We start from the raw sequence: 27682 nt of genomic DNA, 5'->3' as shown, positions 1-27682 counted from the left end.
AGTAGTTCTAAAAGGAGATGTGTGACTGGACAGAATTTGGGGACTTCCCACAGCAGTCTGAATGCAGCATTTTGCATTACTCTGGTCTTACTCAACGAATCCTTCATCGGCCCCAGATGCACGGCATTGCTGTAATTGTGATGTGTGCAACAAAGGAGATTACTCAATTTCTTCCTTAATGTGTCACATATGGCAACATTCTCTTTAGAAGTTATAATTGAAAAACATTGAATGAAGAAAGTGCCTTCACTTGGAGTATTTATAACAGATTGTGACCCTCTGTTGCACATAATGTAAGTTTTTGAAGCATTCAGCTTCAACCAGTTTCTGTCCATCCAGGTACAGATATCTCCAAAGAGAAGCAAAGTGTTAGCACTGACTGCCTGAAGATCATTTAAGTTATGGTCAGTGTTTAAATAACAGATGAACGTGTAATATGGTGCAATGTTGCCTCGAGGAGTTCTGGTGACATAAACTACAAAGCTGATGAGTGAGTTGCTTGTGAATGTCACCAGGGCACCAAGATGCCAACATCCAACTTAATTCAAGTTACCTATTGAATATGTTTAGGTTGCATAGTTCCTTTGATGCTATTGGTAAGGAAACTTTTTTTTTTGTTGAGATTCTTAAGGTTTATTGTGGGATTGGGTGGTTGATTATAGAGAAGAATAGAAAAGTAGCTATCAAAATCCGAAACAGTTGAAGCTTCTACCAGAAGCATCTACCAGAAGCATCACTAATTTTGGACCATGATTGCAATTAGAGTTTTCACCTTTAATGAATAAACCCTAGATTAAACAATATGTTTTGGTTATGTTCAGAATTTGTTGAAGCTACTGCACCTGGGCAGAGGTAATAATCATCCCTGATTGCACTTAGAATGTTCAAGTTTTGCTAGGTTTTACAAATTCTCTTCTAATAAAACAGTGAGTAGTGACATAGTTCAGACATGTTTCAAGCTTCTCTTGCAATGCTTAGCTAATGAAGGACCCTGCCTGCGTTTTGATTGTGCTCAAGGATGATGTTAGTGGAGAGCCCTGGGGGGACCCAATATTTTGCGGAGTGAAGTGACATTTCTTCATCTGGAACAGGTTGGAAAAGATACATGTAGGAAATGAACGCAAATAGAAATGTAGCCTGTCAAATTGGCAAAATACAGTTGTTAAAATTCAATTTTATAGACTTGGCTCTCAAGTCCTTTCTGAAGGTGCAGAAAATCTAGCTTACGAGTATCAGGCCAGACAATAAGATGTCCCTGTATTACAAACCAGAATCTATAGGCCAATCCATATCTAGCTAGACCGAGCTGGGCATGTTACATTATGGTATCATATCTCTGTTTTCCAGCATGGCTCCTAAAGGTCTAGTTATGCTTGGTTATGGAGTAACCTTTAAATACTTTGATGGTTGTCTGTATACTTCTCATTAATTTACACATGGATGATAATCTCTGCCTTCTGCTTCCTCCAGACCTCAGCTACTAGTGCTTCTCAAACTAGATGAAGACTTGCATGTGAAGTACCCTCGCCTGCTAACTTTTGCTTCCCAACTGAAAGCTGGCAAAGGGTTGACTATTGTTGGCACTGCCATACAAGGAAACTTCCTTGAAACTTTTGGAGAAGGCCAAGCCGCTGAACAGGTACATATTCTATTTTTAATTTGTGCTAAGTATTTTAATAAAACAGAATGAGGGTAAAAAGGTCCATGATTTAGAAAACTGGTGAATTTTATAGCATGTGCCAAAATGTATTGCATCCCTATCACATTAATTCCCTGCTCTCCATTTCTAAATGTCATTGGTTTATCAACAAGAGATGTTGACATTTTGATTATTTGTAAGGCTTAATGTAATCCAGTACTGAAAACAAAACCATATGGTGCTGCTCATTACTGAAAATAATGTCATATTAGTTAATTTTAGAAATGTATGAATCCATCAAAGTACAAAGAAAATGCAACTCAAAATATCTATAATGGGTATTTTTTCTGCTAAAAACATTTTTAAAACACATTTAAGCTAAATGGAGTACAATATCTCATAGGAATAAGCACCAGTAGTGTTGGAGTTACCTCTGTTAGACGTATAAGCAAATTGCAATGTAATATCCCTTAAAATACTACACCACAGCTGTTTTTTGGAAAAGTCATAAGGAAGTAGTTTCTTGGGGACGAATATTTTATTTTACACCTATGCAGCACATTTTGTTCTATATTTTACTTTTTTCAATGCATTATATATATTCTAGCTCTTTTTATTGTGTAGTTGTAAGAAATTGCGTTATTTGTTGAGGGGGTGGGTGAGCACCACTCCGGCAACAGTCACAATCCTCATAAGGGTGAACCAACAAAATTCCCTAAATTAGCCTGTACTTAACCCCCTGGTTGCTTGGCACAAAGCAGTCAGGCTTGGCAATATGTAAAGTATTTATGCAGCACACAAACTGTAATAAAGTGAAAACCCAACACAAAAACAATTGCAAACCAATTTAGAAAAGTAGTGTAAGTTTCATAATAAAATTGACAAAAATCCAATTGGAAGCGGAGATATTCAAATTAAAAATGCTTGATGAAAATGGAGCCTACAAGCACAGAGCGCCACACACGATTATCTGGTTGCGCTAGACCAGAGGAAGTCACAAGTTCAGGCCAACCAAGCTAGAGCATGGGTCGTATACAGGGACCAAGTTAGTCCCACTGAAGAGTTACCTTCTGAAGCCCAACGCCAAGAGTACCATTCATGTTGAAGGAGGCTGTAAGGAGGAGGCTTTTGGCATGAAAAGCAGGGTGCGTGTTTCAGACTGTTGTTGCTGTAGCACAAGCATTTGATAGTCGCTGGAGCTTCACACTGACAGTTGTCGTGGGCTGCCATTTCTGTAATGCGAAGTGCAGCTCTTGTGTTGCCGATCATAGAGGGCAGTCACTGTTGGTGCACACAGCAGGTCTCACCAGAGCTTCACATTGCTGATCATCTCAGGTGGCCGAGTTTCAGCATTTACGGGCATGTTCATGGTCATGAAAAGTCCAGTCTTCAGGGCTTTCACCTTTTCTTCTTGGAGGACCTTTCACTGGTCAGGGTCCAGGACCTGGGAGTACCTCTTGGGGATCAGGACTCACTCCAGCAGGGCTCAGGCAGGTCCAAATGCAGCTGGTCAGCTGGGCAGTTGCCGGGAGATCTCTGAAACTTGTGTCCCTGTAGCTCATACAGGCGGTCAGCTCTGGATAGCCTGGAATCAATTCAAGCAGCTCCCATCTTCTTTCCTTAGACAGCAAAGCAACCCTCCAAGTTGCAGGGCAGTCCTCTGGTAGCAGGCCAGTCCTCATTCTGAATATTCCACAGGTCCAGGAGTTTTCTGATGAGTGGCTCTGAAGGTTCCATATTTATAACTGATGCCAACCTCTGACTGAGGGCATTCCCTGTTCTATACCAAACACTGCATCTGGAAAGTTCTTCCCCTTTCACTGGTCAAGCCTCCAAACTGTCTGGGGAGACAAAAGGCAGGGCAGGTCTGGTGTCAGGTTCCTTTGTGTGTGCTGTAGGCATAGCCCTTTGAATGTAATTAGGGTTTGTGTAGAATTCCCCCTCTCCAGCTATCCTGCCAGTAAGACCCCCCTGTGCACACCTAAGCCCCTTTGGCTCCATGTCTGGAAGGAATCAACCCACTAAAACAACAGGTACATTCATGTTACTCTTCCTACGGGCAGAAAGGCACTGTTTACTTGGGTATAAACATGCCAACTCTCCTCAACTTTTCTCTCTTGCCATCGGATGATCCTGCCCGTCTAGCAAACCTAGTGTCTACTTGAGACCTAACAGTCAGTAATGACATGAGGAGACTCAAATGGTCTACAATAATTAGCGATCCAGAGGCATTGTCTATTATTAGTAGGGATGTTGATGAGGCAATTGTTGCTTTAGAGGCCCTTCGTGCTTGTGCCCAACCAATAGGCCTCATTACTACCCTCTATGCCTCACTATTTAATAAAGTACGGACCCACTTTTGAGAAACCCTGCAGCAATAGAGGGGCTTTAAAAAAAAAATAGACAAACCTGGTACAATAAAGAATGCAGTACAGCTCGCAAGTCCCTAGGGGTAGCTATTAGATCATGAAATTCGGACTCCATTAGGGAAGCCAGGAATGCCTACAGAACTGCACAGAGCAAAGCCAAAATAGTTGAATGAGAGAAGGTGGCAGGATCTTAAGATAGCATGCAAAATGGGGCAGTGGGGCACATCCTCCTCCACTAGAAAATCATGTAGTCCCTGAACAATGGGTGAACATTTTTTCTTAACAGTACTCAATAGATGATGCAGGTATCTCTGAACCTTCGCTAAAGGTACCTAGCCAGCGGACGAGCTTGGTATTTGCACCCTCGGAAGTAATGATAGCCTTAAATGCCATTACAGGGGGAAGAGCCAGGGGTATTGATAGTATTCCTGCAAACGTTTTTTACATGTTATGTTAAAAAATAAATTTAAGCGCACGTACACCGATTGGTTCCTTGGCGCTAGTATAGGAGTAGTTGAGCCCTTCAAGATCTATTCATAGTCCTTGACAAAGAACCATGTCTTGAAGTCTCCTGAACACAGGTTAATCTGTGCAGGAACTGATTTCATAGGGAAGAGCATTCCAAAAGTGTGGGGCCAACACTGCGAACCTGCTGCCCCCTCGTCTCTTCCGTTTTATAAGGCTCAATGACCAGCAGACTCAAGTGGGCCGATCTCAGATTACTCATAGGAACATGTCTCTTGATTAGGTTAGAGATGAATTTTGGGCCCACATCTTGAAGGGACTTAAAGATGAGGCACCCAATTTTAAAAGCACAGCGTTGTGGTATTGGGAGCCAGTGGAGCTGCCCCATAAGGGGTGTGGCATGTTGCCATCTTGGTTGATGGAAGATCAGTCTGCCAGCCTTGTTCTGCACCAGCTGCAGTTTCCTGACTAGATACACAGGTAACCCGAGATATAGAGAGTCTGCGTAGTCTAGATAGGAGATGACAAGGGTTAAGACAACTTGCACCAGTGCTTCCATCGTAAGATATCTACTGGTTTTCCTAATCCTCCTTAACTGAAAGAATCTGGTGGAGACTGCTGTTCTGATCTGGGACTTCATAGATAAGTCACTGTTTATTGTGACCCAAGGCTCTTTGTTGATGGGGATGGAGCTGGAGGACTGCCGAACTCCATAGGCCAGACGTGTGAGCTCCAGGAGTTCTGGATGCCGCCGGTCAAGATCAGTTCGGTTTTGTCCGGATTTAGCTTCAAGTGGTTGCTATTCATCCAGTTACTGATGTAAAGCAAGGTAGCCTGAAAGTTGGAGATGGACTTGTGTGTGTTATTGATTGTGAATATGAGTTGTAGTTCATCTGCATAGTTAAAGATGTTCACTTTACGCTCTCTTAAGGATCGGATCAAAGGGAATAGGTATAGATTAAACAAGTTCGGGGATAATGATGATCCCAGTGGAACTCCACAATTGGTCGTAACCTCAGGCGTGGTAAAGTGGGACAGACGGACTGATTGAGATAGATCTTCCAGAAAAGATGTGACCCAGTTGAGGGCTGGAACCTGGAGTCCAGCATCTCTAACACGGTCCACCAGAATTCCATGGTCGACCGTGTCAAAGGGTGAGGAAAGATTTAGCAGCACCAGGGCCTGAGGTGCCCTTGTCAGCTTCCTTTCTAATTTGTCCAATAACGACAGAATGACCATCTCCGTAGAGTGAGATGGACGAAATCCTACATGGGTTTCAAGTATTTTGGTCAGATAAGGAAGAAAAGATATGGGGCGATAATTAAGTAGGGCCAAGGAGTCGGCCCCAGGTTTTTTCAGAAGGGGAACTACAGTAGCTTTTTTTAAAGGCTCTGGGGACACGGTTCTGCTTCAGTGATTCATTCAGAAGATGGAAGGCGGGAGCAGGGTTAGCAGTGAACACTTCCTTGAGAATGTGTGGTGGACAGCTGTTGGTGGGAGAACCCAATTTAACCCTGCCCAAGAATTCCAGGAAGGCTTTGCTGCTAATCAATGGAAATTGGTATAAGGAGTTAGGGTTCCTTGAGGCCATAGGAGAGGCCTCGTATGTAGGCCTTACGACGATGCTGTTTTTGACCTTAGCAAGTTTGTTGATGAAGAAGGCGTTCAATGAGTTGCAGAGTGACTGAGATGGCACTGGTTTTATTGTGACTATCAGAGTGGATAACTCGTTGACAATTGAGAATATGTCTTTGGGTTTGTTGGTAGAGTTCATAATGTTTGCGGAGAAGTAACCAGCCTTGGTCATTTGGATTGCTTTCTTATAGTCCTTTAGTTGAATTAGGTAGGAGGCTTTTTTTATTGGGGGCGTAGTTCCGTCTCCACCTTCTTTCTGATTGGTGCAAGGCCAATTTTAGAATTCTTAAGTTTTCAGAGAACCATCTCTGTGCCTCATGGCCCTTTGCTTCTCTATCCTGAGGGGGGCGTGTTTGTTACTAGCTGTAGTTAGTGCAGAAGCTATGACAGACTGGCTAAGATTGAGGTCGACAGATGGCTGATCAATGGGAGCAGTATCAGTCAATAATTTACATTAAGCATTAATGTCGATATTGTTCCATTTCCTTGCCTTCAGACCTCCTTTGGCTGAGGGTTACTTGTGATTGCATTGGTAATCACGAAGTTTATTGAGAAATGGTTATACCAGTAGCATGGGGACACTGTCAAATTGAATATTACAAGATTTAATGTCCGGGAAAAGGGAGAAGTGGTGCAGGTATATAAAACTATTATCAAATGGTCTGGCCCAGAGTGCCCCCATTCCCGATTTGTGGAAGGAGTTCGAGATTACACCAGTCTGCAAGAATGGGGACAGATCACAGCCTGCGAATTATCAGCCCATCAGCATCATAGATTCCATCAAAAGGTGGTGGCACGCCTTGCCCTGGGAAAGGTTTAGGAATGGGTTGATGATAATAGCATTTTAATTTCCCATCAAGCTGGTTTTCAGGTGCACATAAGCACTGTAGATCAAATTTTTAGATTTATTCTGATATACTGGCGGACAGTGGTGCTTGGAGAAGGCAGTATGTAAGCAGTTTTTGTCGATTTAAAATCGACTTTTGATCTAGTGTCTCATAGTAAACTGTGGGAGGTACAGCGGGATATTGGCATGCCAGCCGACTTGCTAATTTTTCCTGTGCGCCTTCATGAGAGCAATTTTGCTCATATACGTTGGGGCGCACAGGGGGAAATTACAGACCCATTCCAGGTTGATACGGGAGTGCGCCAAGAGTGCTTCCTGGCACCCACGTTGTTCTCCCCTTTTATTAATGAAGCTGCTACATTTTTATCCTTAACACCCACTAATGCCCCGACCCTTGCTGGCTCTAAGGTCCCAATTCTTATGTTTGCCAATGACACCCTCATCATCTCCAAGACTCCTAATGGATTAAAGCGTGCGCTGGCCTTGTTTGAAGATTTCTGTAAACTTAGAGGGCTTAAGATCAACAGTGATAAAACAAAACGTATGTCTTTTAATAAACACCGATCATTCAAGGGGAAAATCACCATGGAGGGTGTGGCACTAGTAGAAGTAGATGCATTTATGTACCTAGGTGTCACCGTGGAGAAAAGGATGAAATGGGAATCCCATATTGGAAAAATGGCATTAAAGCATAGACCTCTAGCGGGTGCCCCAAGTAAATAATTTAGCCTGTCCCTGACCAAACCCGTTAGTTTTGTATTACAGATATATAATGCCAAGGTGATTAGTTCAGTATTATATTGTTCAGAGCTATGGGGGTATAGAAATCTTGCACAGTTAACCATTGTTGAAAACAAGTCCTTTCATTTGATCTCCAGTGTCCCCAAAAGTACTCCCTCACTTCCACTGCTTAATGACATGGGAAGGCATTCATTGGCAGATTGAGTGAGGCTTCGTCTCTTACTATACTGGCGTCAAATTTGGGTCACACCCAAGCTATCCACCTTCGCAAGTGGACTCGGGGATGTCTTGGATGCTGATTATCACCACAAAATAATCTGGCTCAGAGATATCAAGGGGGCATTGACTTCAATAGGCCTGAACAATTTGTGGGAGATTCCGACCAACCTACTGTCTGTGCCCAAAGCTGTATTGAAGAATAAATACTGGGACATGGTGAGTCAAAACAATATCAGATTTAGTGATAGTACTACGTTGACTGGAGGTTCTTGTTCGCTAATCCTCGCCCCGTCTTATACCATATTGGGATACTATATCCAAGCCCCTTCACCGTAAACTCTATTTTCAATTCAGAGTTGGTACACTACTCTTGAAAACCTTTACTGCAAATTGGTCGGTATCGGGAGACAACAAGTGCCCATATTGTGTTGAACATACAGAAACATACCCATATGTTCTCTTTGTATGTCCTGCCTATGCTACCCCGCAAAAGATCTGGCTAGCACCTTTATGCAAGAACTTGGGCACCAGGCAAACAGCAAAGCACTAAGAATTTTGAGGACTGACCCCTCGCTTCGCTATGCTATTCCCTTAGCCAAATTTATAAAGTGGGTTTGGTGCATCAGATCAAAAACTGCATTAATTGAGAATCATTTAGCACTTTTGCAAATAGGTTTCCCCTTTGTTGAAGTATCAATTTGTTCTTCTTAGGGTGTTATTTGAATTCCACTGTGTGAAATTTTTGCTCTTTGCAATTTGTAAAGTGTTTAATAACTTTTTAAACCTTTTTATCTTTATCCATGTCTGGAGTTTTATTATACGCCTCATTTTTTTTTTGATTTGATATATTTTATAGGCTATTTTTCAATTGGTCAACCTTGTGTTTCAAGGTTTGTTCCACTTTGAATTGTGCTATCTTATTACATTATACATCATGTTACTACTGTATATAGTGTGTTACGTGGTTCCGTGGCGGTATTATTGATGAGATTGTCAACTTAAAAAAACAATTATGATGAAATTGTTTTTTTGTGTGCTTTTATTACTTGTACACATTGATGTCTATTGATTTGTAAGATCAATTTAGTAGCTAAACTATGTTTACTATGTTGTACTTGCTTTTATGACAACATTGTCGAAATAAAGCTCTTTGAAGTGAAAATGGCAACTTTCTAAAAGTTGCATATGGGTAGTGATCCAGTTAAGGACACAGCGGAGGGAACTTTTCAAGATAAACAATACACTAAGAGACCCCCTGAACCTTAAATTCATAAATTATTTTGGAGGCCACGTACTTACTCCAAACCTAAACCTTCAACTGCACATTTATTATTCCTCAAATAATTATTTTAGTATTATCGAACACCTGTACATAGCACATGCTTAAGATACCTAGTACAGGTACGTTATCACAAAAGACTTTCTAACATTACAGAGTCTTTACAATACATTAACTTGGGTCCTAAACATGCTAGTACTAGGTATCTTAAGCATGTGCTATATTTATACTTATAATTGTCAATTGTGTTTACATCTACAATGTGTCCATTTGCTCTGTATATAAATAAATGTCTTTAATACATTTTTTGTTCTATGTACAGGTGTTTCATAATGCTAAAATAATTGTTTGAGGAATATAAAATGTGCTGTTGAATGTTTAGGCTCCAAGTAAGTATGTGGCTTCTGAAAGGATTTATGAATTTATGGTTCAGTAACTTTTTAAAGTGGCATTTTCAGGACAGTAACTTAAAAGCTGACTTTACTTTTAAAGAGGGTTTAAATTTACAATTTGAAAGAGTCCAAGAAGTATTTCTCTATCTGCTTCCAATCTGGACTTAGCACTTTATTAAGTGCAATAAGGGAATTTAGTACTAGCCTAGGGGAGAGATAGCCTTACAACAGTGAAAAAGAACTTTGGGAGTTTTTCATTACCAGGGCATGTAAAATGTAAACCTGTATGTCCTACTTTTTAAGTACCCTGCACCTTACCCTATGAGCTGTTAGGGCCGAATTTAGGGGCGACTTATCTGTATTAAAAATGAAGTATTAGGTCTGGCAAAAGATTTCTTTTATGAATGAATGTGTACAGATCCTGTCATATATACCAAGGTGCACTACTGTTGCCCATGTGGTGCAATACCATTTGAGTAAATTTTATTCACCAATTACATATTTCTTTAAAAAACATTTTTACCAATTTAACCCAAGTGTATAAATCAATATCTGCGTATCGTAACCATGTGTTTCAAGATATTAACAATCATGGACACCATGTACATATCAACACTTCTCATATGTCATCTCTGTTGTACAATATTTTATTTTCCTCTAAACAGAATGCATTTGACATGAAGTTTTGGTTCCTTCTTTGTCGTGTTCCCAATGCATTTCGGGAAGCCCTTTGTCAAAAGAACTCTACAATATACAATTGATACATAGGGTTTACCATGTTATCTACAATAAATCAATATAAAGATTTAGGCGATTCTTAGGTATTTACCCTTCACCAGAAGATGGCTACATGCTTAGCGTTCATGTTGTTACATCAAGGTCAGTTCCTCTACCATACGTTATGTATTTGTATCAAAAAAGTTAAAATAAGCCATCCATTGTGATCTCAGTACCGACCTCTTAATCATGTCTCTATATATGCAGTATCACCAAGAGCGTGTGTGCCAGAGTACCATAAAACCAGTTTGCCCTGTGTGCCAACAACAAATTGAAAATTACATACCCAAAAAGAAAGAAATCTACCTCAATGACCAGTTTTGTGGAAATGCTAAAATAAAACCGACATGGATGTTAATTTTCCAAGTCAACCCTGGTTTCGAGAGAAACAAAACGGCAAACATACTTTGGTCTGCCCGAGCACTCACTTCTAAAGTATTGCCACTGTGTGGATAATCACAATCTTAGCCAAGATTTTGGATATGTTGTTCTTGCTGCCTGAAAAGGTATATGTGTATAGTCAATCTCGTCCCCCAAAAATTGCTCCATCCTTCTGAAGTAAAGGAGTGATAATATTTAACTTACTTCCATTAGTCTGGCCACTTTTGTCTATGTACTCGTCTTTTGCAGAGCCACGCGCGTTCTCCGCGTTGTGGTTTTAATCTCCGGCTGAAGTCTCTACGTCACCCTGACGCTGAGAACAGCGTCCGTACCATAGAAAGGGAACTGGAAATGAAACTGATGGTCTATGTACTGAATACCAAATAGTGAAAAACTCACGCTGAACAGCAAATGCCTCTTCGAACCACACCCTGATCCACTTGGAGCACTATTTCACACTTGTCTTATGTGATGTTATGACAACTATATTGCCTTCTATATTAAAACGTGTGTGGCCTTAAACATTACGCCCGATTGGTGATGGGAGAAGACTTTAAAAAAAAAAAAAAAAAAAAAAGCTTAGAGTGAAATAAAAAAAGAAGAGTGAAATAAAAATCTGCAAGAAATATTGTGGTGTGACTATAATACTATGTGCTTCTTATAGTTACCCCCAATAACTATGTTGTGCATGAGTTTGCCCTTCTACCTGTCCGGTGTCAGCACAATCTCCACCCACATCTGGTGACCCGCTATATATGTGTAACTATATACAGAGATGTCAATGAAGCTTAAAAGAGTTAACTGCCTTGTGTGTATCAACTCTGAAAAGCATGTAACTCTACCATTTACATAATGCTAAGTATTCTCTTTCATGATTACTGCATTATTGACAAACAATTCCATCATGAGTTTCCATCAATCAAATAAATGATATACATTGTGCAGATTTATAAAAAGCAGATCATTTCAATTTTATCATTTAGACCAAATGGTGATATGGTATTAAGCAGTTTTATCCATTGTGTCTCTTTTTGTGCTAACTGTCGATTACTGTTTCTATGTGGTACAATCATTATCTTTTCCAAACGGTGAACCTAATTTGGGGGATGGTGTGTTTTTTTTCCTACCCAATGGGCTGCTAAACACAAATTCATAAAAGTTGTTCTGATGATGATTTTGGGTTCTGTGAGTCAGATTTTTACTTTCCTTATTGTTCTGCCAATGTACACTAGTCCACATGGGCATTTAATGGCATAAATAACCATTTCCGAATTGCAGTCTGATGTATGATTTCACCTGTGTGTGGATGTGTGAATGTATTTCCTTCCATCACATTATCGCAGGAGCTGTAATTGAAGCATTTGCGCATGCCCCTAGGCTGAACTTCAGATCTGCTTGTGGCTCTTTTTTTTCAAGAATTCTTTCAAATTTTACGTATGTGGGTGTGCGAACATGGGTTTTGTTGTGAATACTTCTTTGAAATCAGATTCTTGCTCAATTAGCTCCCAACTTTTTAATGTACTTTGTTTTATTGCTGGAGTAGCCGTAGGGCATTTTACCAGAAAACCTCTCTTTTTCTTGTTTGACAGTTTTCTTCAGTAGTGTTTGAGCGTTGCATATGCTGAACCTTTTGTTGTGTGGTCTCCAAAATTTCCACTGAGTACCCTCTTTGCTGGTATTGACGTGATGCCTCATTAACGGTTTTGTGACATACCTATGGATCTGATGTGATTCTCTTGATCCTGATGAATTGTAACAGTGGGAGATGATTTTTGAGTGATGGTGGATGAAATCTTCGAAAATCTAGAGCATTATTTCTATCTGTTTTGTTTCTTATATACGCTGGTATGAAGATTACCTTCTATGAGTTCTATTAGAATGTCCAGGAAATTGATTGATTCGGTGCTAATCTGGTGTGTAAATTTTATGTGAGGATTATGTGTGTTCAAGATTGCAATCAGATTTTCAAGTTGTTGTCTTGAGCCCTTCCATAGCAATAGAATATCCTATGTATACCTCATGTAGGTTAATAGATTGTCTTGCCATTCTTTCTGTTGTAAGAAATGCATGTTCTCATACCTGGCCATAAAAATGTTGGCATACATGGGTGCCATTGGAAAACCCCATTAATGTGCCTGTGCATTGAAGAAAGAAACCATCCTTCCAAGAAAAGTAACTATGGTAGGGGCTAAAGTGTAGTAATTCCTGTAGAAAAATGTTGCAAGATTCCTCCTAGTTGCTTTTCAGCAGCATCCATTTGACAGCTTCCAAAACTGAGTGAGAAATCGAAGTATATAGTGCCACCACATCAATGGAGCATAACAAGGTGTTTTTATCAATTGCGTCTTGTAATGTGATCAATTTATTTAAACAGTCTGTAATATCTTGGATATAAGATGACCATGATTGTACTTGTTGTTGTAAAAAGTAGACTAAGTATCTCCCTACTGGCTCATGTATCGAACCACATCCTGCCACAGTGGGTCTAAAAGACGGATCCGTTGGGTCTTTGTGCATCTTGGGTAACCTGTACATGTGAGGTCATTGCAGGAAATCTGAAGTCAGGAATTTTCTGGTGTTGTCATCAATCCATCCCGATTCCACAGCTTTGGTTAAGATGTTGTTTAAAGTGCTTTGAAATAAACCGGTGGGATCTGCTTCTAAAGAAATGTAAATTTCCTACTCAAACACATGATTTTGTACTTTTGTTTCATAATATGTTGTGTTCATGACCACCAGAGCTTCTCCCTTGTCAGCTGGTTGAAATGTTATGTTGTTGTCTTCAGCCAGTTTCCGTAGCGTGTGGAATGTTTTGTTGGACAGATTTTTGTGGGTATGACAAGGACCTTGTAAGTCTTTGAAATCCTTCTTGACCAGCAATTCAAACAAATCCAAGGTTTTATATGTGGGTGGCATAAATGTACTGTTGAGTTTAAAGATTTTTTCAGTTGATTGTGCTGCTGTGTCCATGAGTGGTGTCATATGGTGAAAAAACCATCGTAGTCTTAGCTTGCGCATATATTTAAATAAGGATATTTCTGTCTTCATGGTGTTGGTTATATACGTGTGTAGAAATGACATCCCTTTGTTTAGGATAGATAGTTCCAAATGTGTGAATGTTTTATCAGAAATATTCATAACTAGGTTCTCTTGGGGTTCCTCCTTGGGTTTTCTAGATTTTTTCTTTTGTCCCCTTTGTGTTTGTTTGATTTTGTGGGTCCCTTTTCTGTGGGAGGATGGTTGGATGTTTGGCCCGACTCCAAAACAGAATCCTTGGTTACCCCACTTCTGCTTTGAGAATCCAGTATGATCCCAGATGTGCTTGCTGTCGTTGATATTGGAGGACGAGATGGTAATATGTCCAATTCTGTCGCTACACTTTCTTCCGATGATGATGCCTCCAACTTCTAAAATGTACGGCGCTGGGCATAATTGTCTATTCATGTGTAAACTTCGTCGAGTTTATAATCTATTGTATCCCTCTTAAATGTGTGCAATTTGCGTTTGTGGATTTCTTTAGCATGCTCATCAAGTTTCTCATTCATCTCATTGAGTGTTTTGGTCCAAACATCTGTGTCAATCCGCTTCTCCAACTCCGTTTTTAAGTCATGAATTTCCGAAGATAGTTCTTTGAGAATATTTGATAGTTCCTCGATGTTAGAAACGGGGTAGTGTGGTGCAGAGCGGGCGGGCCAAACTCCGGAGGAAATGTGTAAAGCATCTGCACAGCACACACAGGTGACACACCAGGCACACTACAAAAAGAGACTATCACATTATCACAGGTCTGAACACGGTGCCAACTGACACCCAGCAACCATTTACATGGGGTTATTTACAGGGCAGGGCCAATCGGGCCGCTGCTAACATCATCACAATATAATTACGAGTAATGTAAGTGTAAGGGACACATGAAAGTCCAGTAGTAATAATCAGGGTATATCAGCCAGTACCTACTGGCCAGACCATGCACGTAGCAACATCGCCTTTGCATAAACCAAGTAGGCATAAACATGTAGCATCATAACCTCATTGGCATAAATCACAATAGGCCTCAAAGCCCAAGGTGCACAAAAATAGGCATAAACCTCATTAACATAACTGCTTTAGGTCAGGCATAGAAACACTTCATGCATCATATTCGCATAAGCATAGAATCACTCTAGGCATATATCCAGTTAGCTTTAGGCTACCTTAGATTAGGCATCCTTGTGGGCATAACTTTAGGCAGAGGACCACATTAGGCATAAAACGTAATCTGGTATGACCCTAGTACCCCACAGCATGACTTGAGGCATGGACACATTAGTGCGAGGCAGAAATCATTAGGCAGAACCACATCCATGAGGCATATCCTTGGAAAACTGTATCCGGACATTAGGCCTGAAACAGGATCAGTAGTGCCCACAGACCCATCAGCGTAAATGCATAACCATAGGACATTATAACTTGTCAGTAAGCATCAACAAATGCATCGTCCATGACATCAGGCCTAATGATATTAGCCTGGGGCATGAACCATCAGGCATCCAAATAGGCATAATCAGATTAGCATAGGTGCAACATTACAATAAGCATAACCCTCATTAGCAGTGCCACAATCGCGTAAACATGAAGGCGGAATCTCAGCATATCACCTTTGGATTAGGCATGACCATATTGGCATTGGGCGTACAAAATCAGCCGGGCAACCATAGGGAACAGCTGTGCACTTTTTAAATGCCACCACGCTGCAACTGCCCACTGTCCTGCGGGGTAGCTGTGTCCAAAAGTGAGGACAGATAAAGCTGGAGTCCCTTCTGGGACTCAGGATTCAATGAAATGTCCCTGTGGTGCAGCTGGGGAAGGAAACGAGCACTGGGCACATTGGAGCCCCCTCCTCGGGGGCACGGAAATAAAAAATGCCCCGAACGTTAAAATAATGAAGGGGCACTGGCGCACAACACTTGGAAGGCGGCCCCCTCTTCTCCTCCCAAATCGCCCCCCGCAGCACTCTCAGTCTAGGCCCACTGACTGGCAGTCCAGGGCCTCCTCTCATGCTGCTCTGGCCTCTCTGGCACATGCGGGGCTTCCCTTCTCCACCCAGGGGAGGTCCTGTTCACAAGCCGCGCTCCTTTATTCGCCCGCTGACACCACAGCACTTCCCGGGGCACGGAGTGAAGTCTCCGTCGGCCCTGCCCACCACGAGGTAGTTCTTTGGGCTTCACCCGGGCCTCCCTCTGGGACACGAGACTTCTGGTCCTCTGCTTGGGGAGGTGGGGTAGGCTCCTGTCCTCCTTCTCAGGTCTTCGCCAGCGCGGGGTGGGCTCCCGCCCGGCGCCTCTTCAGACACCGGTTTCCTGTCCCGGCTGGACCTCGGGTGAAGCTCCGCCCACGTCCCGGCCGGGCTGTCTGGCTTCCGCGTCGCATCTGCGGCGCGGCTTTTTCCCGGGCCGCAGCGGTGATCCTGGGCTGATTTCGAACGGCGGGGTGGGCACCCGCCGCTAAGCAGTGTCCAAGCGGGGTGGGCTCCCGCGTCTTTAGGCCACCGACCGTGTGCACACACACAGGGTAGGCACCCGCACTGGCATAACTATGGATGGGTCCCTAAGGCGGGGTGGGCTCCCGCTGTATTTTCAAATAGCAAATGGGTGGCAATACGCGGGGTGGGCTCCCACCGTATTTTTAAACGTTCAGAGGCAGCACACAGAGCGGGGTGGGCCCCCGCGAGGGCGTCAAACACGGGGTGGGCACCCGCGAGCACAAATAGGCGAAAATGCTGGCAGTTGCGGGGAATTGAAACACAGCGCTCCCAAGGCGCTAGGTCCCACAAATTAAAGTTGTAGCGCTCCTCTTCTCCTGGCACTTTAAGCGTAGCACTCATGCTCCTCACCTCCTGGGGGCACTGTTGTAGCGGGCACAAGGTCCCAGGAATGCAGCCAGGGTCCCATAGAATGGGGCAGCAGCGCCCACCAAGTGCTAGACAGCACAGCGCCGCAGGCTTCAGCCCCCCTTCTCTAGCGCGTTGAATAAAATGCTCACGAGGCGCTAGATAGCTGCCACAGATTTGGGGTTCCACACAAGGGAGTAGCACCCATGCTCCTCACCTCCTTCTGGGCAGTACAGGCAAACAGATGATAGCGCTCACGAGGCGCTAGGGCAGGAGAGCAGGCAGGCAATGCTGGGCAGGATCAGCAGACAGTGGGCACTCATCAGTACAGGACAGCAGTTCCTAGAAACGGTCAACTCCCATAAAGTGGCACTCCTCCTGACATAGCAGTCTTTACTCCAGCAAGAGGGCTCTCACTAGCCCGGTGGACAGCAGAGGGGTACAGATGGGCTCAGGGGCCAGCACACAGGCCCGTGCGGCGGTACCTCCTGGCAGGGTGTCCCCTCTCTCTCAAGTCCACGCTCAGTCTGAGCACATGGCATCTCAGCTCCGTTATTTATACACCCCCCCCCCCCCACCTACCAGAAAGGGCTGGAAGCTTCTGGAAGGTTCCCTGGGGAACCAGTCCCACAAGGTTTAGGGGGAGGTGTAGAGCACCCTGGGTGCCAGGCTTCCCTCCGAAAAGCTGGGGGTGCTGGGAAACAAACGACTAGACTGGCAACCCACCTCAGGCAGGCGGCACAAGCAGAGAGAAATGGCGTCCATTTTAAAAGTAACATTGATTTACAACAGTACAAATAAGTCTGCATACGCCAGTGCACAGCAGGTATTATTTCACACATGGTAAAAAGGCTAGGGGGAAAAGCTAAAAATTTTAGGACAATACGGACCAAGTCCAACACTCGTTAATTAAATAAGGTCCAATTAACATTTATTTAGTATAGCTTACCACCTTGTTATGAATGCTTGTCGAACTTGAACAACATGGGTTGCCGGGAAATTCTAAAACATCTAGGTATTTGCTTGACTTTGTGATATTGGATGAGTGTTGTTGCGTGTAGCTGCTCGTTTACTTCTTTTCGTAATGTATATTCCAATTTTTTTTAAATTTGATTGACTGATCCAGGTGTTTACCTGAAAAGCCTTAGTTTCTTGTATCAAAGAATATATTGATTCTGCTTCTGCCTCGGTGTAACCCTTGGTCTCCGCTTGATTTGTCGTGAGCTGCGCTAGAGACACCTGAGGCTTGAGCCGGGTGCTTAGTGAGGGTGCGCGACGTGTGAGCGATATTTAGAACGTTTTTTAATTAAAAAATTACTGTTTTATTCTACTTGCTGCTATTGATCTATTTTGCTATTTGCACTTGCGCACTGTATATTCTTCTCCTACCGAGCCTCTTTGCACTGTTTTTATACATCGTTGCTGTTGAGGAGCAGCCGCCATCTTGGAAGCCTGAGGTTAGCGCTCTAGGCTTCCTCACTGGCCCTTATTTAAGACGCTGCCGTCGCGACCGCGCAAGAGACACCTGAGGCTTGAGCCGGGTGCTTAGTGAGGGTGCGCGACGTGTGAGCGATACTTAGAACGTTTTTTAATTGAAAATTACTGTTTTATTCTACTTGCTGCTATTGATCTATTTTGCTATTTGCACTTGCGCACTGTATATTCTTCTCCTACCGAGCCTCTTTGCACTGTTTTTATACATCGTTGCTGTTGAGGAGCAGCCGCCATCTTGGAAGCCTAAGGTTAGCGCTCTAGGCTTCCTCACTGGCCCTTATTTAAGACGCTGCCGTCGCGACCGCGCAAGAGACACCTGAGGCTTGAGCCGGGTGCTTAGTGAGGGTGCGCGACGTGTGAGCGATATTTAGAACGTTTTTTAATTAAAAATTACTGTTTTATTCTACTTGCTGCTATTGATCTATTTTGCTATTTGCACTTGCGCACTGTATATTCTTCTCCTACCGAGCCTCTTTGCACTGTTTTTATACATCGTTGCTGTTGAGGAGCAGCCGCCATCTTGGAAGCCTGAGGTTAGCGCTCTAGGCTTCCTCACTGGCCCTTATTTAAGACGATGCCTACGCGACCGCGCAGCGGACACGCGCAGCGGGCGCGCCGAAGGCGCGCCTAAGGCAAGCCCGTCTGCGCCCGTCCGCGGCCGGCCGGGGACAGGGGCCACAACCCCTGACCAAAACAGGATAATAATTCGATGGAGCGCACAGCAACTCCGAGCTTTCTGGCCGCCTTTTCCTAAAGCCTGTCTTCACAGTCTTGAGGCAGAAGATGCTCATAATTGTAAAGAGTGCTCATATAATTGGCGCACTGAGACTGCGCATAAGACTAAGAATAGCAGGCTTATATGTGGACTACTCAACACTAGGTCGATGCGGAAGCATAGTCTTGATATTTTTGAATTGCTCACAGACATGAAACTCGACCTGTTGTTTCTTACCGAGACTTGGCTCGACTCTAACTCCGAACCTGATATAGTCGCCGCTCTCCCGTCTGGCTATGCTATAGCACGCCTGGATAGAACGGCGGGTAGAGGTGGTGGAATTGCCATAGTTTATAAGCAGCCTCTATGCTGCCAACTCGAACCACTCGATATCGCCGATAGCGAGACAGGAGTCTTTTCTATTAAGGTCAATGATGGCAACATATTGAAGGGTTTGCTGATTTATCGCCCTCCTGGCCCCCTTACCCGTTTTTCTAATAGCCTGATCGATGGCATAACTGGGGCTGCTCTACGCAGGGATAAATTCTTGCTCCTAGGTGATCTTAATGCTCACTTGGAGGACCCTATGGATAAAGGAGCAATAGACTTATGTCAGCAATTATCTTCCCTCCAATTAGACATCAAATCTAAGGCCCCGACCCATCAAAAGGGCCACTTACTGGATCCTATCTTTGGTAATTGTGAAGACATTGTAATCAAGGCCCCCGTTCCTGTTTATTGGTCTGATCATTTTCTTGTGCCTTTTACTATAACTATCCCGCATGACAATATTCTTAAGATCAACAACTCCAAATATATGAGCAGAAAATGGACTGCCTTCTCTAAAGTGAAGTTTGATATTGCCCTTACTAAGGGAGGCAAACCAGGAGGTGAGGATGTTACATCTGCAGCTGAAAGATTAGAAGCTCGTATCAGTATGGCTTTAGATGAGACTGCTCCCCTCTACCATAAAAATCCGCATAGTAGGATACAGAAATCTGCCCCTTGGTATAACAAAGAATTACACTCAGCGAAAACAGAGTGCAAACGACTTGAAAGGCTGTGGAGAAGGGCCTATCTCGATCAAGATAAACAAAGATATATAGCTAGACGAAGAGAATATCACACTCAGATTAGGCATGCAAAAACTGAATATTTCTCAAGTAGGATAGAAGAAGCCAATAATTCTTCCAAGGAACTGTTCAAAATCTATAAAGAAATCGCCTTCTGTGGTGCCTCGGTTGACCCGTCCCTGGTATCTGAGGAATTCTGCAACCGCATTGCGACTTTTTTTTCTGAAAAAGTGGCTACCATTTATTCCACCTTCTCAGGAGGGAAGGAAAAGGGAACAGCATTTGTTGAGAGCCCTTTAGCCAATGTGGGTACTAACTGTCTGACAAGTTTCACTGTCCCGCCCTCGGACGAGCTCCAGCGGATATGTCGCTCGATCAAGTCTGGGTCACCACGAGATCCTGCATCCCCTAAGCTCTTGGCTGAGAGCATTGAGATTCTCGAACCCTATATTAGAAATGCTGTGGATCTCTCCTATAGCTCCGGCACTGTACCTTTAAACTGGAAACAGGCTATAGTACTCCCGCTCCAAAAAAAAAACCAACATCAGCTGGGATAGGCTGGATAATCTCCGACCCATCTCTCTCCTCCCCTATATGGCCAAAGTGGCAGAAAAAATGGCCAACCTTCAACTCATGGCCTTTGTGGAGAAAGCCAATCTGCTTCACATCAGTCAGTTTGGCTTTCGTGCTCGCCACTCAACGGAGTCTGCACTACTCCTGGCCACTGAGACCATTAGGAGAGGGGTCGATGAGCGGCACACGATGGCCCTTATTTTACTGGACCTTAGTGCAGCCTTTGACACTGTAGCACATTTCACCCTGCTACAGTGTCTCAATAAAGGAGGAGTTACGGGCCTAGCACTTAGGTGGATTCAATCCTTCCTCACGGACAGGGGTTTTCAGGTCAGACAAGGAGAACACTATTCTCGTAGGGTCACTCTTGATCAAGGTGTTCCCCAGGGCTCGGCCCTCAGCCCTACTCTATTTAACCTATATGTCTCCCCTGTTGCCTCTATAGTAGAAAGTCACGGTCTTCAACTAGTGTCATACGCCGATGACACACAGCTGGTCATCTCGCTGTCAAGAGCACCGGATGTTGCGGTATCCAGTTTCAGTGCTTGCATGCAGGAGCTTGCTTCCTGGATGTCCAACAACTGCCTGAAATTAAATGGATCTAAAACTGAAGTGCTCGTGGTGGGAGGTGCACCGAATGTGTGGTCATCGGTCTGGTGGCCAGCATGCCTTGGACCCACTCCAGTACCTTGTCAGCAGGCAAAGAATCTGGGAGTATTGTTTGATATCGATCTCTCATTTACTGCCCAGATTAATCGAGTGGTCGGAGTATGTTTTAGCATGCTTAAGAGCTTAAGGAAGATCCTTGACCTACTTCCAGTCAATGCCAGACAGACCCTTGTTCATGCTCTGGTCACCTCCAGACTTGACTATTCCAATCTTCTGTACTTGGGTGCCACAGAAAGGAGCCTAAATCGTCTTCAAGTACTCCAAAATGCCACAGCCCGTCTGGTACTAAGGCTTCCTAGAAGATCATCTTCTAAAGCTGCCTTGAAGTCCCTCCATTGGCTGCCGGTCAGGGAGAGGATTGTCTTCAAGGCACTCTGCATGTGTCATCGTATCATAATGAGCAGAGCGCCCTTACCTCTTTCTAATCTCATCTCCCTCTATAGACCGAAGAGGAGGCTTCGTTCTTCAGACACGGGACTTGTAGTTGTCCCCAGAATCCGGAAAGCTCGGATGGGAGGGAGATCTTTTAGATTTCTTGCGGCCAAGAATTGGAATTTGCTCCCCATGGAGCTGCGCCTCGAACCCTCAGAGACTACATTTCGAAAAAAATTAAAAACGCATCTTTTCCGCTCTGCACGGATCTGATTCCCTACACTGGCGCCTCTCTTGCCTTCTCAGCGCGGGGACACGCCGGTGTGCGTAACCATGCGCTTTATAAACCTCCATAATAATATGTCTTCAAAAGACATCTTGATAGGGGGCTGGTTATAAGGTTTGAGCCGGTAAGGTATATACAATCGGTAGGTATAGCCTGCACACCTTTATTACTTTTTCCTTTGGGGGGAAAAAAAGGTTTGAGAGTAATCTATCTTTTAGTGATTCTTGAATGTTGTGTGCTACCTTGGATCCTGACCATGCTCTTGTCAGGTATGAAAATTATCTACGAATGAATGTGTACAGATCCTGTCACATGTACCAAGGTGCACTACTGTTGCCCATGTGGTGCAATACCGTTTGAGTACATTTTATTCATCAATTGTATATTACTTTAAAAACACATTTTTACCAATTTAAAGGTTTCTTTTGCCAGGTCGCAATGGCAGTTTAAAACTGCACTACTGGCTACAGTGGCAGCCCTAAGTTCTACAGTGCTCATCTTAGAGGGTGGCACAGTGATTGCTGCTGTCCTCTAGTAGTATTTCATTTACAGGCCCTGGGTACTGATAGTACAACTTTCCAGGGACTTGCAGGTAAATTAAATGTGCCAATTAGCTGCAGTCCAATTTTACCATATTTGAAGGAGAAAGAACAAGCACTGTAGCACTGGTTAGCATTCAAATAATGCACTCTGTCCTGAAGCCAAAAAAACAGGTTCAGCAAAGGAAGGCAAAACTCTGGGGGACCCTGCAAAAGGCCCATGACCAACGGCAGTTTTCTATATATTATAGGACAGAATATAGATGTGTCTATGTTTTTAGGAGTACATGTGCAAGTGAGAGGCCACTGATCCATTTGAAGATAAGCCACGGCATTCACTACTTTAGTGTATATTTCCCTTGCAGAAGAATAGAAATATTTAGTTGCAGATGAGTTACCTATGAAGAGGTATACTACACTAGCTATGCCTAACTAAATGCTCTGGGTGGTAGCAGTCGCTGGCCAGGAAAACGTTCATTTTGTAATTAGCATCACTCTCCTACGACTTTGACCAGGTCTATGTAAGGTCGGCTAATAAATGTACATTTCGGTAGGATAATTCAATACGTTTTTTTTTTCTCAAACAAAAAAAGCCACTTGCATCTTAGACTTCGCTCTTTTTCCCTTCCACTCTCCCTCCATAAATGCCTACTCGGAGCATGTTCAACTCTATCTCCAGGCAGCATAAGTGTATTATTAATAGCCATGGAGCGTGCTACTTTAAAAACATTAGATTAATGTGTGTCCCACTTGGATTGGGAGTTGTACTTTGCTTTATAAAAATATGGTGTGTGTGTGTGTCCGTGTCTGTGTCTGTCGTTGTACCTCTGTCTGTGTCTGTCGTTGTACCTCTGTCTGTGTCTGTCGTTGTACCTCTGTCTGTGTCTCTCTCGTTGTACCTCTGTCTGTCTATGTACCTCTGTCTTGACAAGAAAGGTGTTTTGGATGGTAAATGAGCTTTTTGCTAAAAACCCCGGAGCATGAAGATCATTGATTTCAATCCTGAGGGGTTGCTCAGTCATCCCTCCTGATTTTCATAAGAGTACCATTCACTTTAGGATAGATATGTAACGCACTTCCCTACTGCGAATTTGGAAGAGTGAGGTGCCTTTATGTGCACATGTGGGTCCTGTGAGCATACTGTAATTGGCACCTTGGCTGCACACTACAAAAATGAGAATACAACCTATGTAGAACTATGCTCTGCTGCTTACTGTTTTCATAAAAGGTGTACTACAAGTACTATATACTCGTGTATCACCAAATGCTATCACTGTATGTGTGATGCATGAGCAATCTCTCAAACATAGAGAGTAATGCATTTTTGTTTAGTATAATGGACTCGATCATTCCTTATGTATTATTATTCAGCTCCATTTCCTATTTCACTGAGTGATTGGTGGGAGCTTGCTTCCTCTCCCATTCATCACTCTGCAATCTAGAAAGATGTCCCAAAACACGTCAAGAAGGGACTGACTTCCATTAGACATGTGCCATTAGGTCTTGCTACAGACATCTATAGCTGTCTGTTATCAGAGATTCATTGTCTGCAATAAAATACATAGATAGGGCTATGTTTCAGCCCCTTGCTCGTGATTGTATGGCTATCTCAGTTATATGTTCCTGTTTAATGGCTTTTCTGCCTCTTCTTGTTTTTGTTCTGCCCATAAAAAATAAAACATCTACTATTTTTTTCAATGGATAACTTTCAGCCTTCCACTGTGTTAGAAATGGGATTTCTGGTTGGCTAGGGCTTGCGCCAAAGCCAGGCAGAAACCACCACTCTAGTCAGGGCTGGGGAGTTACACGCCAAAGATAACCCCTGCTCACCCCCTTGGTAGCTTGGCACGAGCAGTCAGGCTTATCCCGGAGGCAATGTGTAAAGCGTTTGCGCGCGCACCCAGCAACAACACCCAAGGCCCACCACAAAAGAAACTCCGCACAAGGTATTATATAAAAATAGCCTTTGTATTATAGCAAAACACATTAGATAATAAATACACACTTTACAATGTGCCAACAGGCACGGGCAGAATTTACAAGGGAATTATTTACAGGGGACAGGGCCTCATGGACCACTGTCAGGAATGAGCACTTGTAGAACTAGCACTCTGTAGGAATTAGCACTTTGTAGGAATAATGCTTTCAGAACATAGCACATACAATCACTGTAGCACTAATTTAGAAGATATAGCGCACAACCAGTAACCACTGGTAACGGGTAAGTACCACCTACGCAACCCTAACCACCTTAGGACAATATCACGCAGGGAAACATGAACACACTAGCATAATTACTACTAGTAAAACAATCTCCAACGCATAAACACAGTTTAGGAAGGAAAATATCACAAAGACATTGCGCAGGCGCAAAAGGACATATATAAAAATCACCAGGTGCCCTAGGCGAGGGCACAACATAAGATAACTGTCCCCAGGCCAACTGGCCTCTCAGGGGTGCAGAAATATCCACTATCCGGCAATGTCAGGGCGCGACTGCGCAGGCAGCGCAAGCCAGCGCGCACAAGGCACAACCTAAACGTTGCAGCTGCCCACTAAGTGCTGGGCAGCTGGAGAAAATGAGCGTGGGCACCACTGTGCCTTTTAAACCAAATATGGCATACCTTGGAGCCTCTCTGGGCTCTGCCAACAAGAATGCCCCCAAACGTTGGAGCCTGGTGGGCTCAATAAACAAATGTGCCCCGTTAGAGCCTCGTGGGCTCGAAAGGAATGGTGCCCCTAGAACGTTGGAGCGGCCCGCTGCCTTCCGGGGCCGCTCTGATTGCCACAACACAAGAATGACCCTCTACGTTGGAGCCTCACGGGGCTCGAGAACCAACCAATGCGGGCCTTCGTTGGAGCGCACTCGTGCTCGTAGGAAACCACTAGGTCCCCCACACCGCTGCCGCTGCCCACTGCCAGGTGGGGCAGCGGGAAGAGAAATGAGCACTGCCCCCGCAGTTGTTTGGGACGCGGTACGGGGTTGGCACCGAAACTGTGCCCAGCCACCACACACAGAGCCTCACTCACCCGGACTCCGGCGGCGCTTCCTCCTCTCGAGGTGGGGCTTCACTCGTCTAGGAGACCTGCAGGGTTCCCTCCACACACGGGAGCCCTGCGCGAGGAGCCGCCGCCGCCACCGTCCTTTCTCTCCCAGTCTTCTTCTGTACGCAGGAGCGCGGGGTAGGCTCCCGTCTGCTTCCTGCTTCCCGGGTCAGGCTCCGCCCACGTCCCAAAAGACCTGCCTGACTTCCTGGGTTTCGGCCCGGGCCGCAGCGGTGATTTCTCCGGCGATAAGAGGGGTGGGCTCCCTCGTAATAATAAGAACAAAATCCAGCGGGGTGGGCACCCACTTACAGAAATAAAGCGCTTCTAGCGCCAAGGGAAAAGTGAGAGCGCTCTCAGCGCTAGGCAAGTCCAGCGCTTCCAGGCGCTGGGGGAGAATGAAACAAAAAGTCCAGCACAGTCTTCAGAAGCAGGGGGGGCAAGGACTGGGCCCAGGGGCCAGCTCACAGGGCCCTCCAGCAGGGAGGCAGTCCCCAGTGGCGGTCTCTCCTGGCGACCAGCAGCAGCAGGCCCCCCTCAAGTTGGATCAGCAAGAGAACAAATTGTAAGGGGACACAGCCCCTTTTTATACAGTGAAACCCTTTGTCTCAAGGTGCAGGGAAGGGGCGAACCAGTTAAAACTGGTTCCTGAGCACTAATTTCTGATTATCGTTCAAACGCGCTAAAGTCTGCTGAGGTGTCCCTGACCTCGGCAGACTTTTGCGCGTTTGAACGATAATCAGAAATAACACAGCTCTTGAAAAAAGAACGAGTAAGGACTTCCCCCGTTCAATCTCCTGTCATGAGAAAGTTCGTAAATTGATAGGCTATAATATCAACCAGAACGCCCTGACAACAATAAAACAAACAAAATACAAGTCACGTGGGATTCCTAGAACTCATGAAGGGTCTAATTATGCAATAACTAACTGTCCTGAAGATGGTCTGATGGACTTCTGCCACCCAAGACCGAAACGTCGACTCCATCATCTAATTCCACAACATTAGATAAATGCAGTTGATTTTTTCTCATCAATGAGATTAGTCTCTGTTAAAATTATATGGAAATAGATGTCGTTTGATGAAATGTGGATCTGCTTTAACCCGCCTTTCATGATCTATTGCTTGAAACCAATGGTTCTTTTGTACTCCTTTTTTACTCTGATTTATATATAAAAAGATTTGTGTTTCATTCACAAAAAAATAATTCCCGTGTGTGTACTTTTTATCTAAAGATTGTTTCTGTTGATAACATTTATTGTTGGTGTATAATTTGTTTAAATACATCCCCGTAATGAATCACTAAGAAATAGAACCAAGTTATCACAAACAAAATCCCTTGTCGGCAACCTTACTGTATCACTTCTAGTAGTGGCACTTCCACACTAGGTACATGCACGCCGCACACATCATCGCGCAGTATTCAATCATACGAGTCCGCACATACCAAACTCGAGCCTTCACACCCCACGCATCAGGAACTACCAGGGACACATACATTCCCCATGCATTCCTATGGGAGGGCAAGCCAACCTCACTACACGCATGCACTTTACCCTGGGACACAGTGGTAAAAGTGCGCAGAAGTCAAAAATCACTACACCAAGTCACAAGAAAAAGCAAAAAGTTTAGGGGTGAACCTGCCAGAAGGGCCAAGTCCAACACACTGCAACCTCAGGAAATATTTGCTTTTCGTTTGTGTTTCAGCATTCCATGTGACTGGAGGGCTCTCTCTCTTCTGCTTGTCCCCCTAACACATCCATGCTTCCCACATCATGCCCTTTGCTCCCCTGCCACTCCCTCACACTCTCTTCCCACTTTATAATTTTTAAATTGTTTTGCCAGATGCCTGGCATCTGCAGAGTGCTCGAGAACCGCTCACTTGTTTTAGTTTGTGTGGTATCCAGTGCAATTTTTATTTTTAAATCACGGCTTCAAAATAGCCATTGATCATCTTGGAATGGTACATTAGGGTAAAGAAAAATTCTGAAGGCTACCTATGCAAGCTGCCTTCTGGGATGTTTCTACTGTATGATAAAAACCATCAAATTAAAAAAGCAGCCATTTCAAAATAGTTGACGATTAACTAAAAAAAAATAAAACTCTTGCATGCTTATGCTCCTGCAGCCACCTTTGAATTTCAATTTTGCAATTTACCTAATGTAAACAAGCATTGGTGAAGTCAATACACCTACTCCTCTTTACAAGTAGCAAGGCCAATTGGCTTTGCCAATGCTTGGTTATGAATGTGGTATTTCTATAGGACAAAACTAGCCAATTGGTAATGGAGCACTGTCTGTGGT

The 27682-nt window shown here is 43.9% G+C and overlaps 1 protein-coding gene across 2 annotated transcripts in view; it reads left to right on the top strand.

Annotated features, from left to right (window-relative positions):
- Positions 1-27682, top strand: part of SLC12A4 (solute carrier family 12 member 4) — a 477810-nt gene that overhangs the window by 331345 nt on the left and 118783 nt on the right. For both annotated transcript variants that reach the window (XM_085638574.1, XM_085638575.1), the window contains exon 17: positions 1471-1639. In XM_085638574.1, the coding sequence (XP_085494700.1) occupies positions 1471-1639 (169 nt within the window). The remainder of the gene's footprint in view (positions 1-1470; positions 1640-27682) is intronic.

Source organism: Triturus cristatus, chromosome 12, assembly GCF_964204655.1.
Source record: "Triturus cristatus chromosome 12, aTriCri1.1, whole genome shotgun sequence".
In the NCBI taxonomy this organism is placed as follows: Eukaryota; Metazoa; Chordata; class Amphibia; order Caudata; family Salamandridae; genus Triturus; species Triturus cristatus.
The sequence above is the reverse complement of the archived record's forward strand: the minus strand, read 5'-3'. Positions and strand labels throughout refer to the sequence as shown.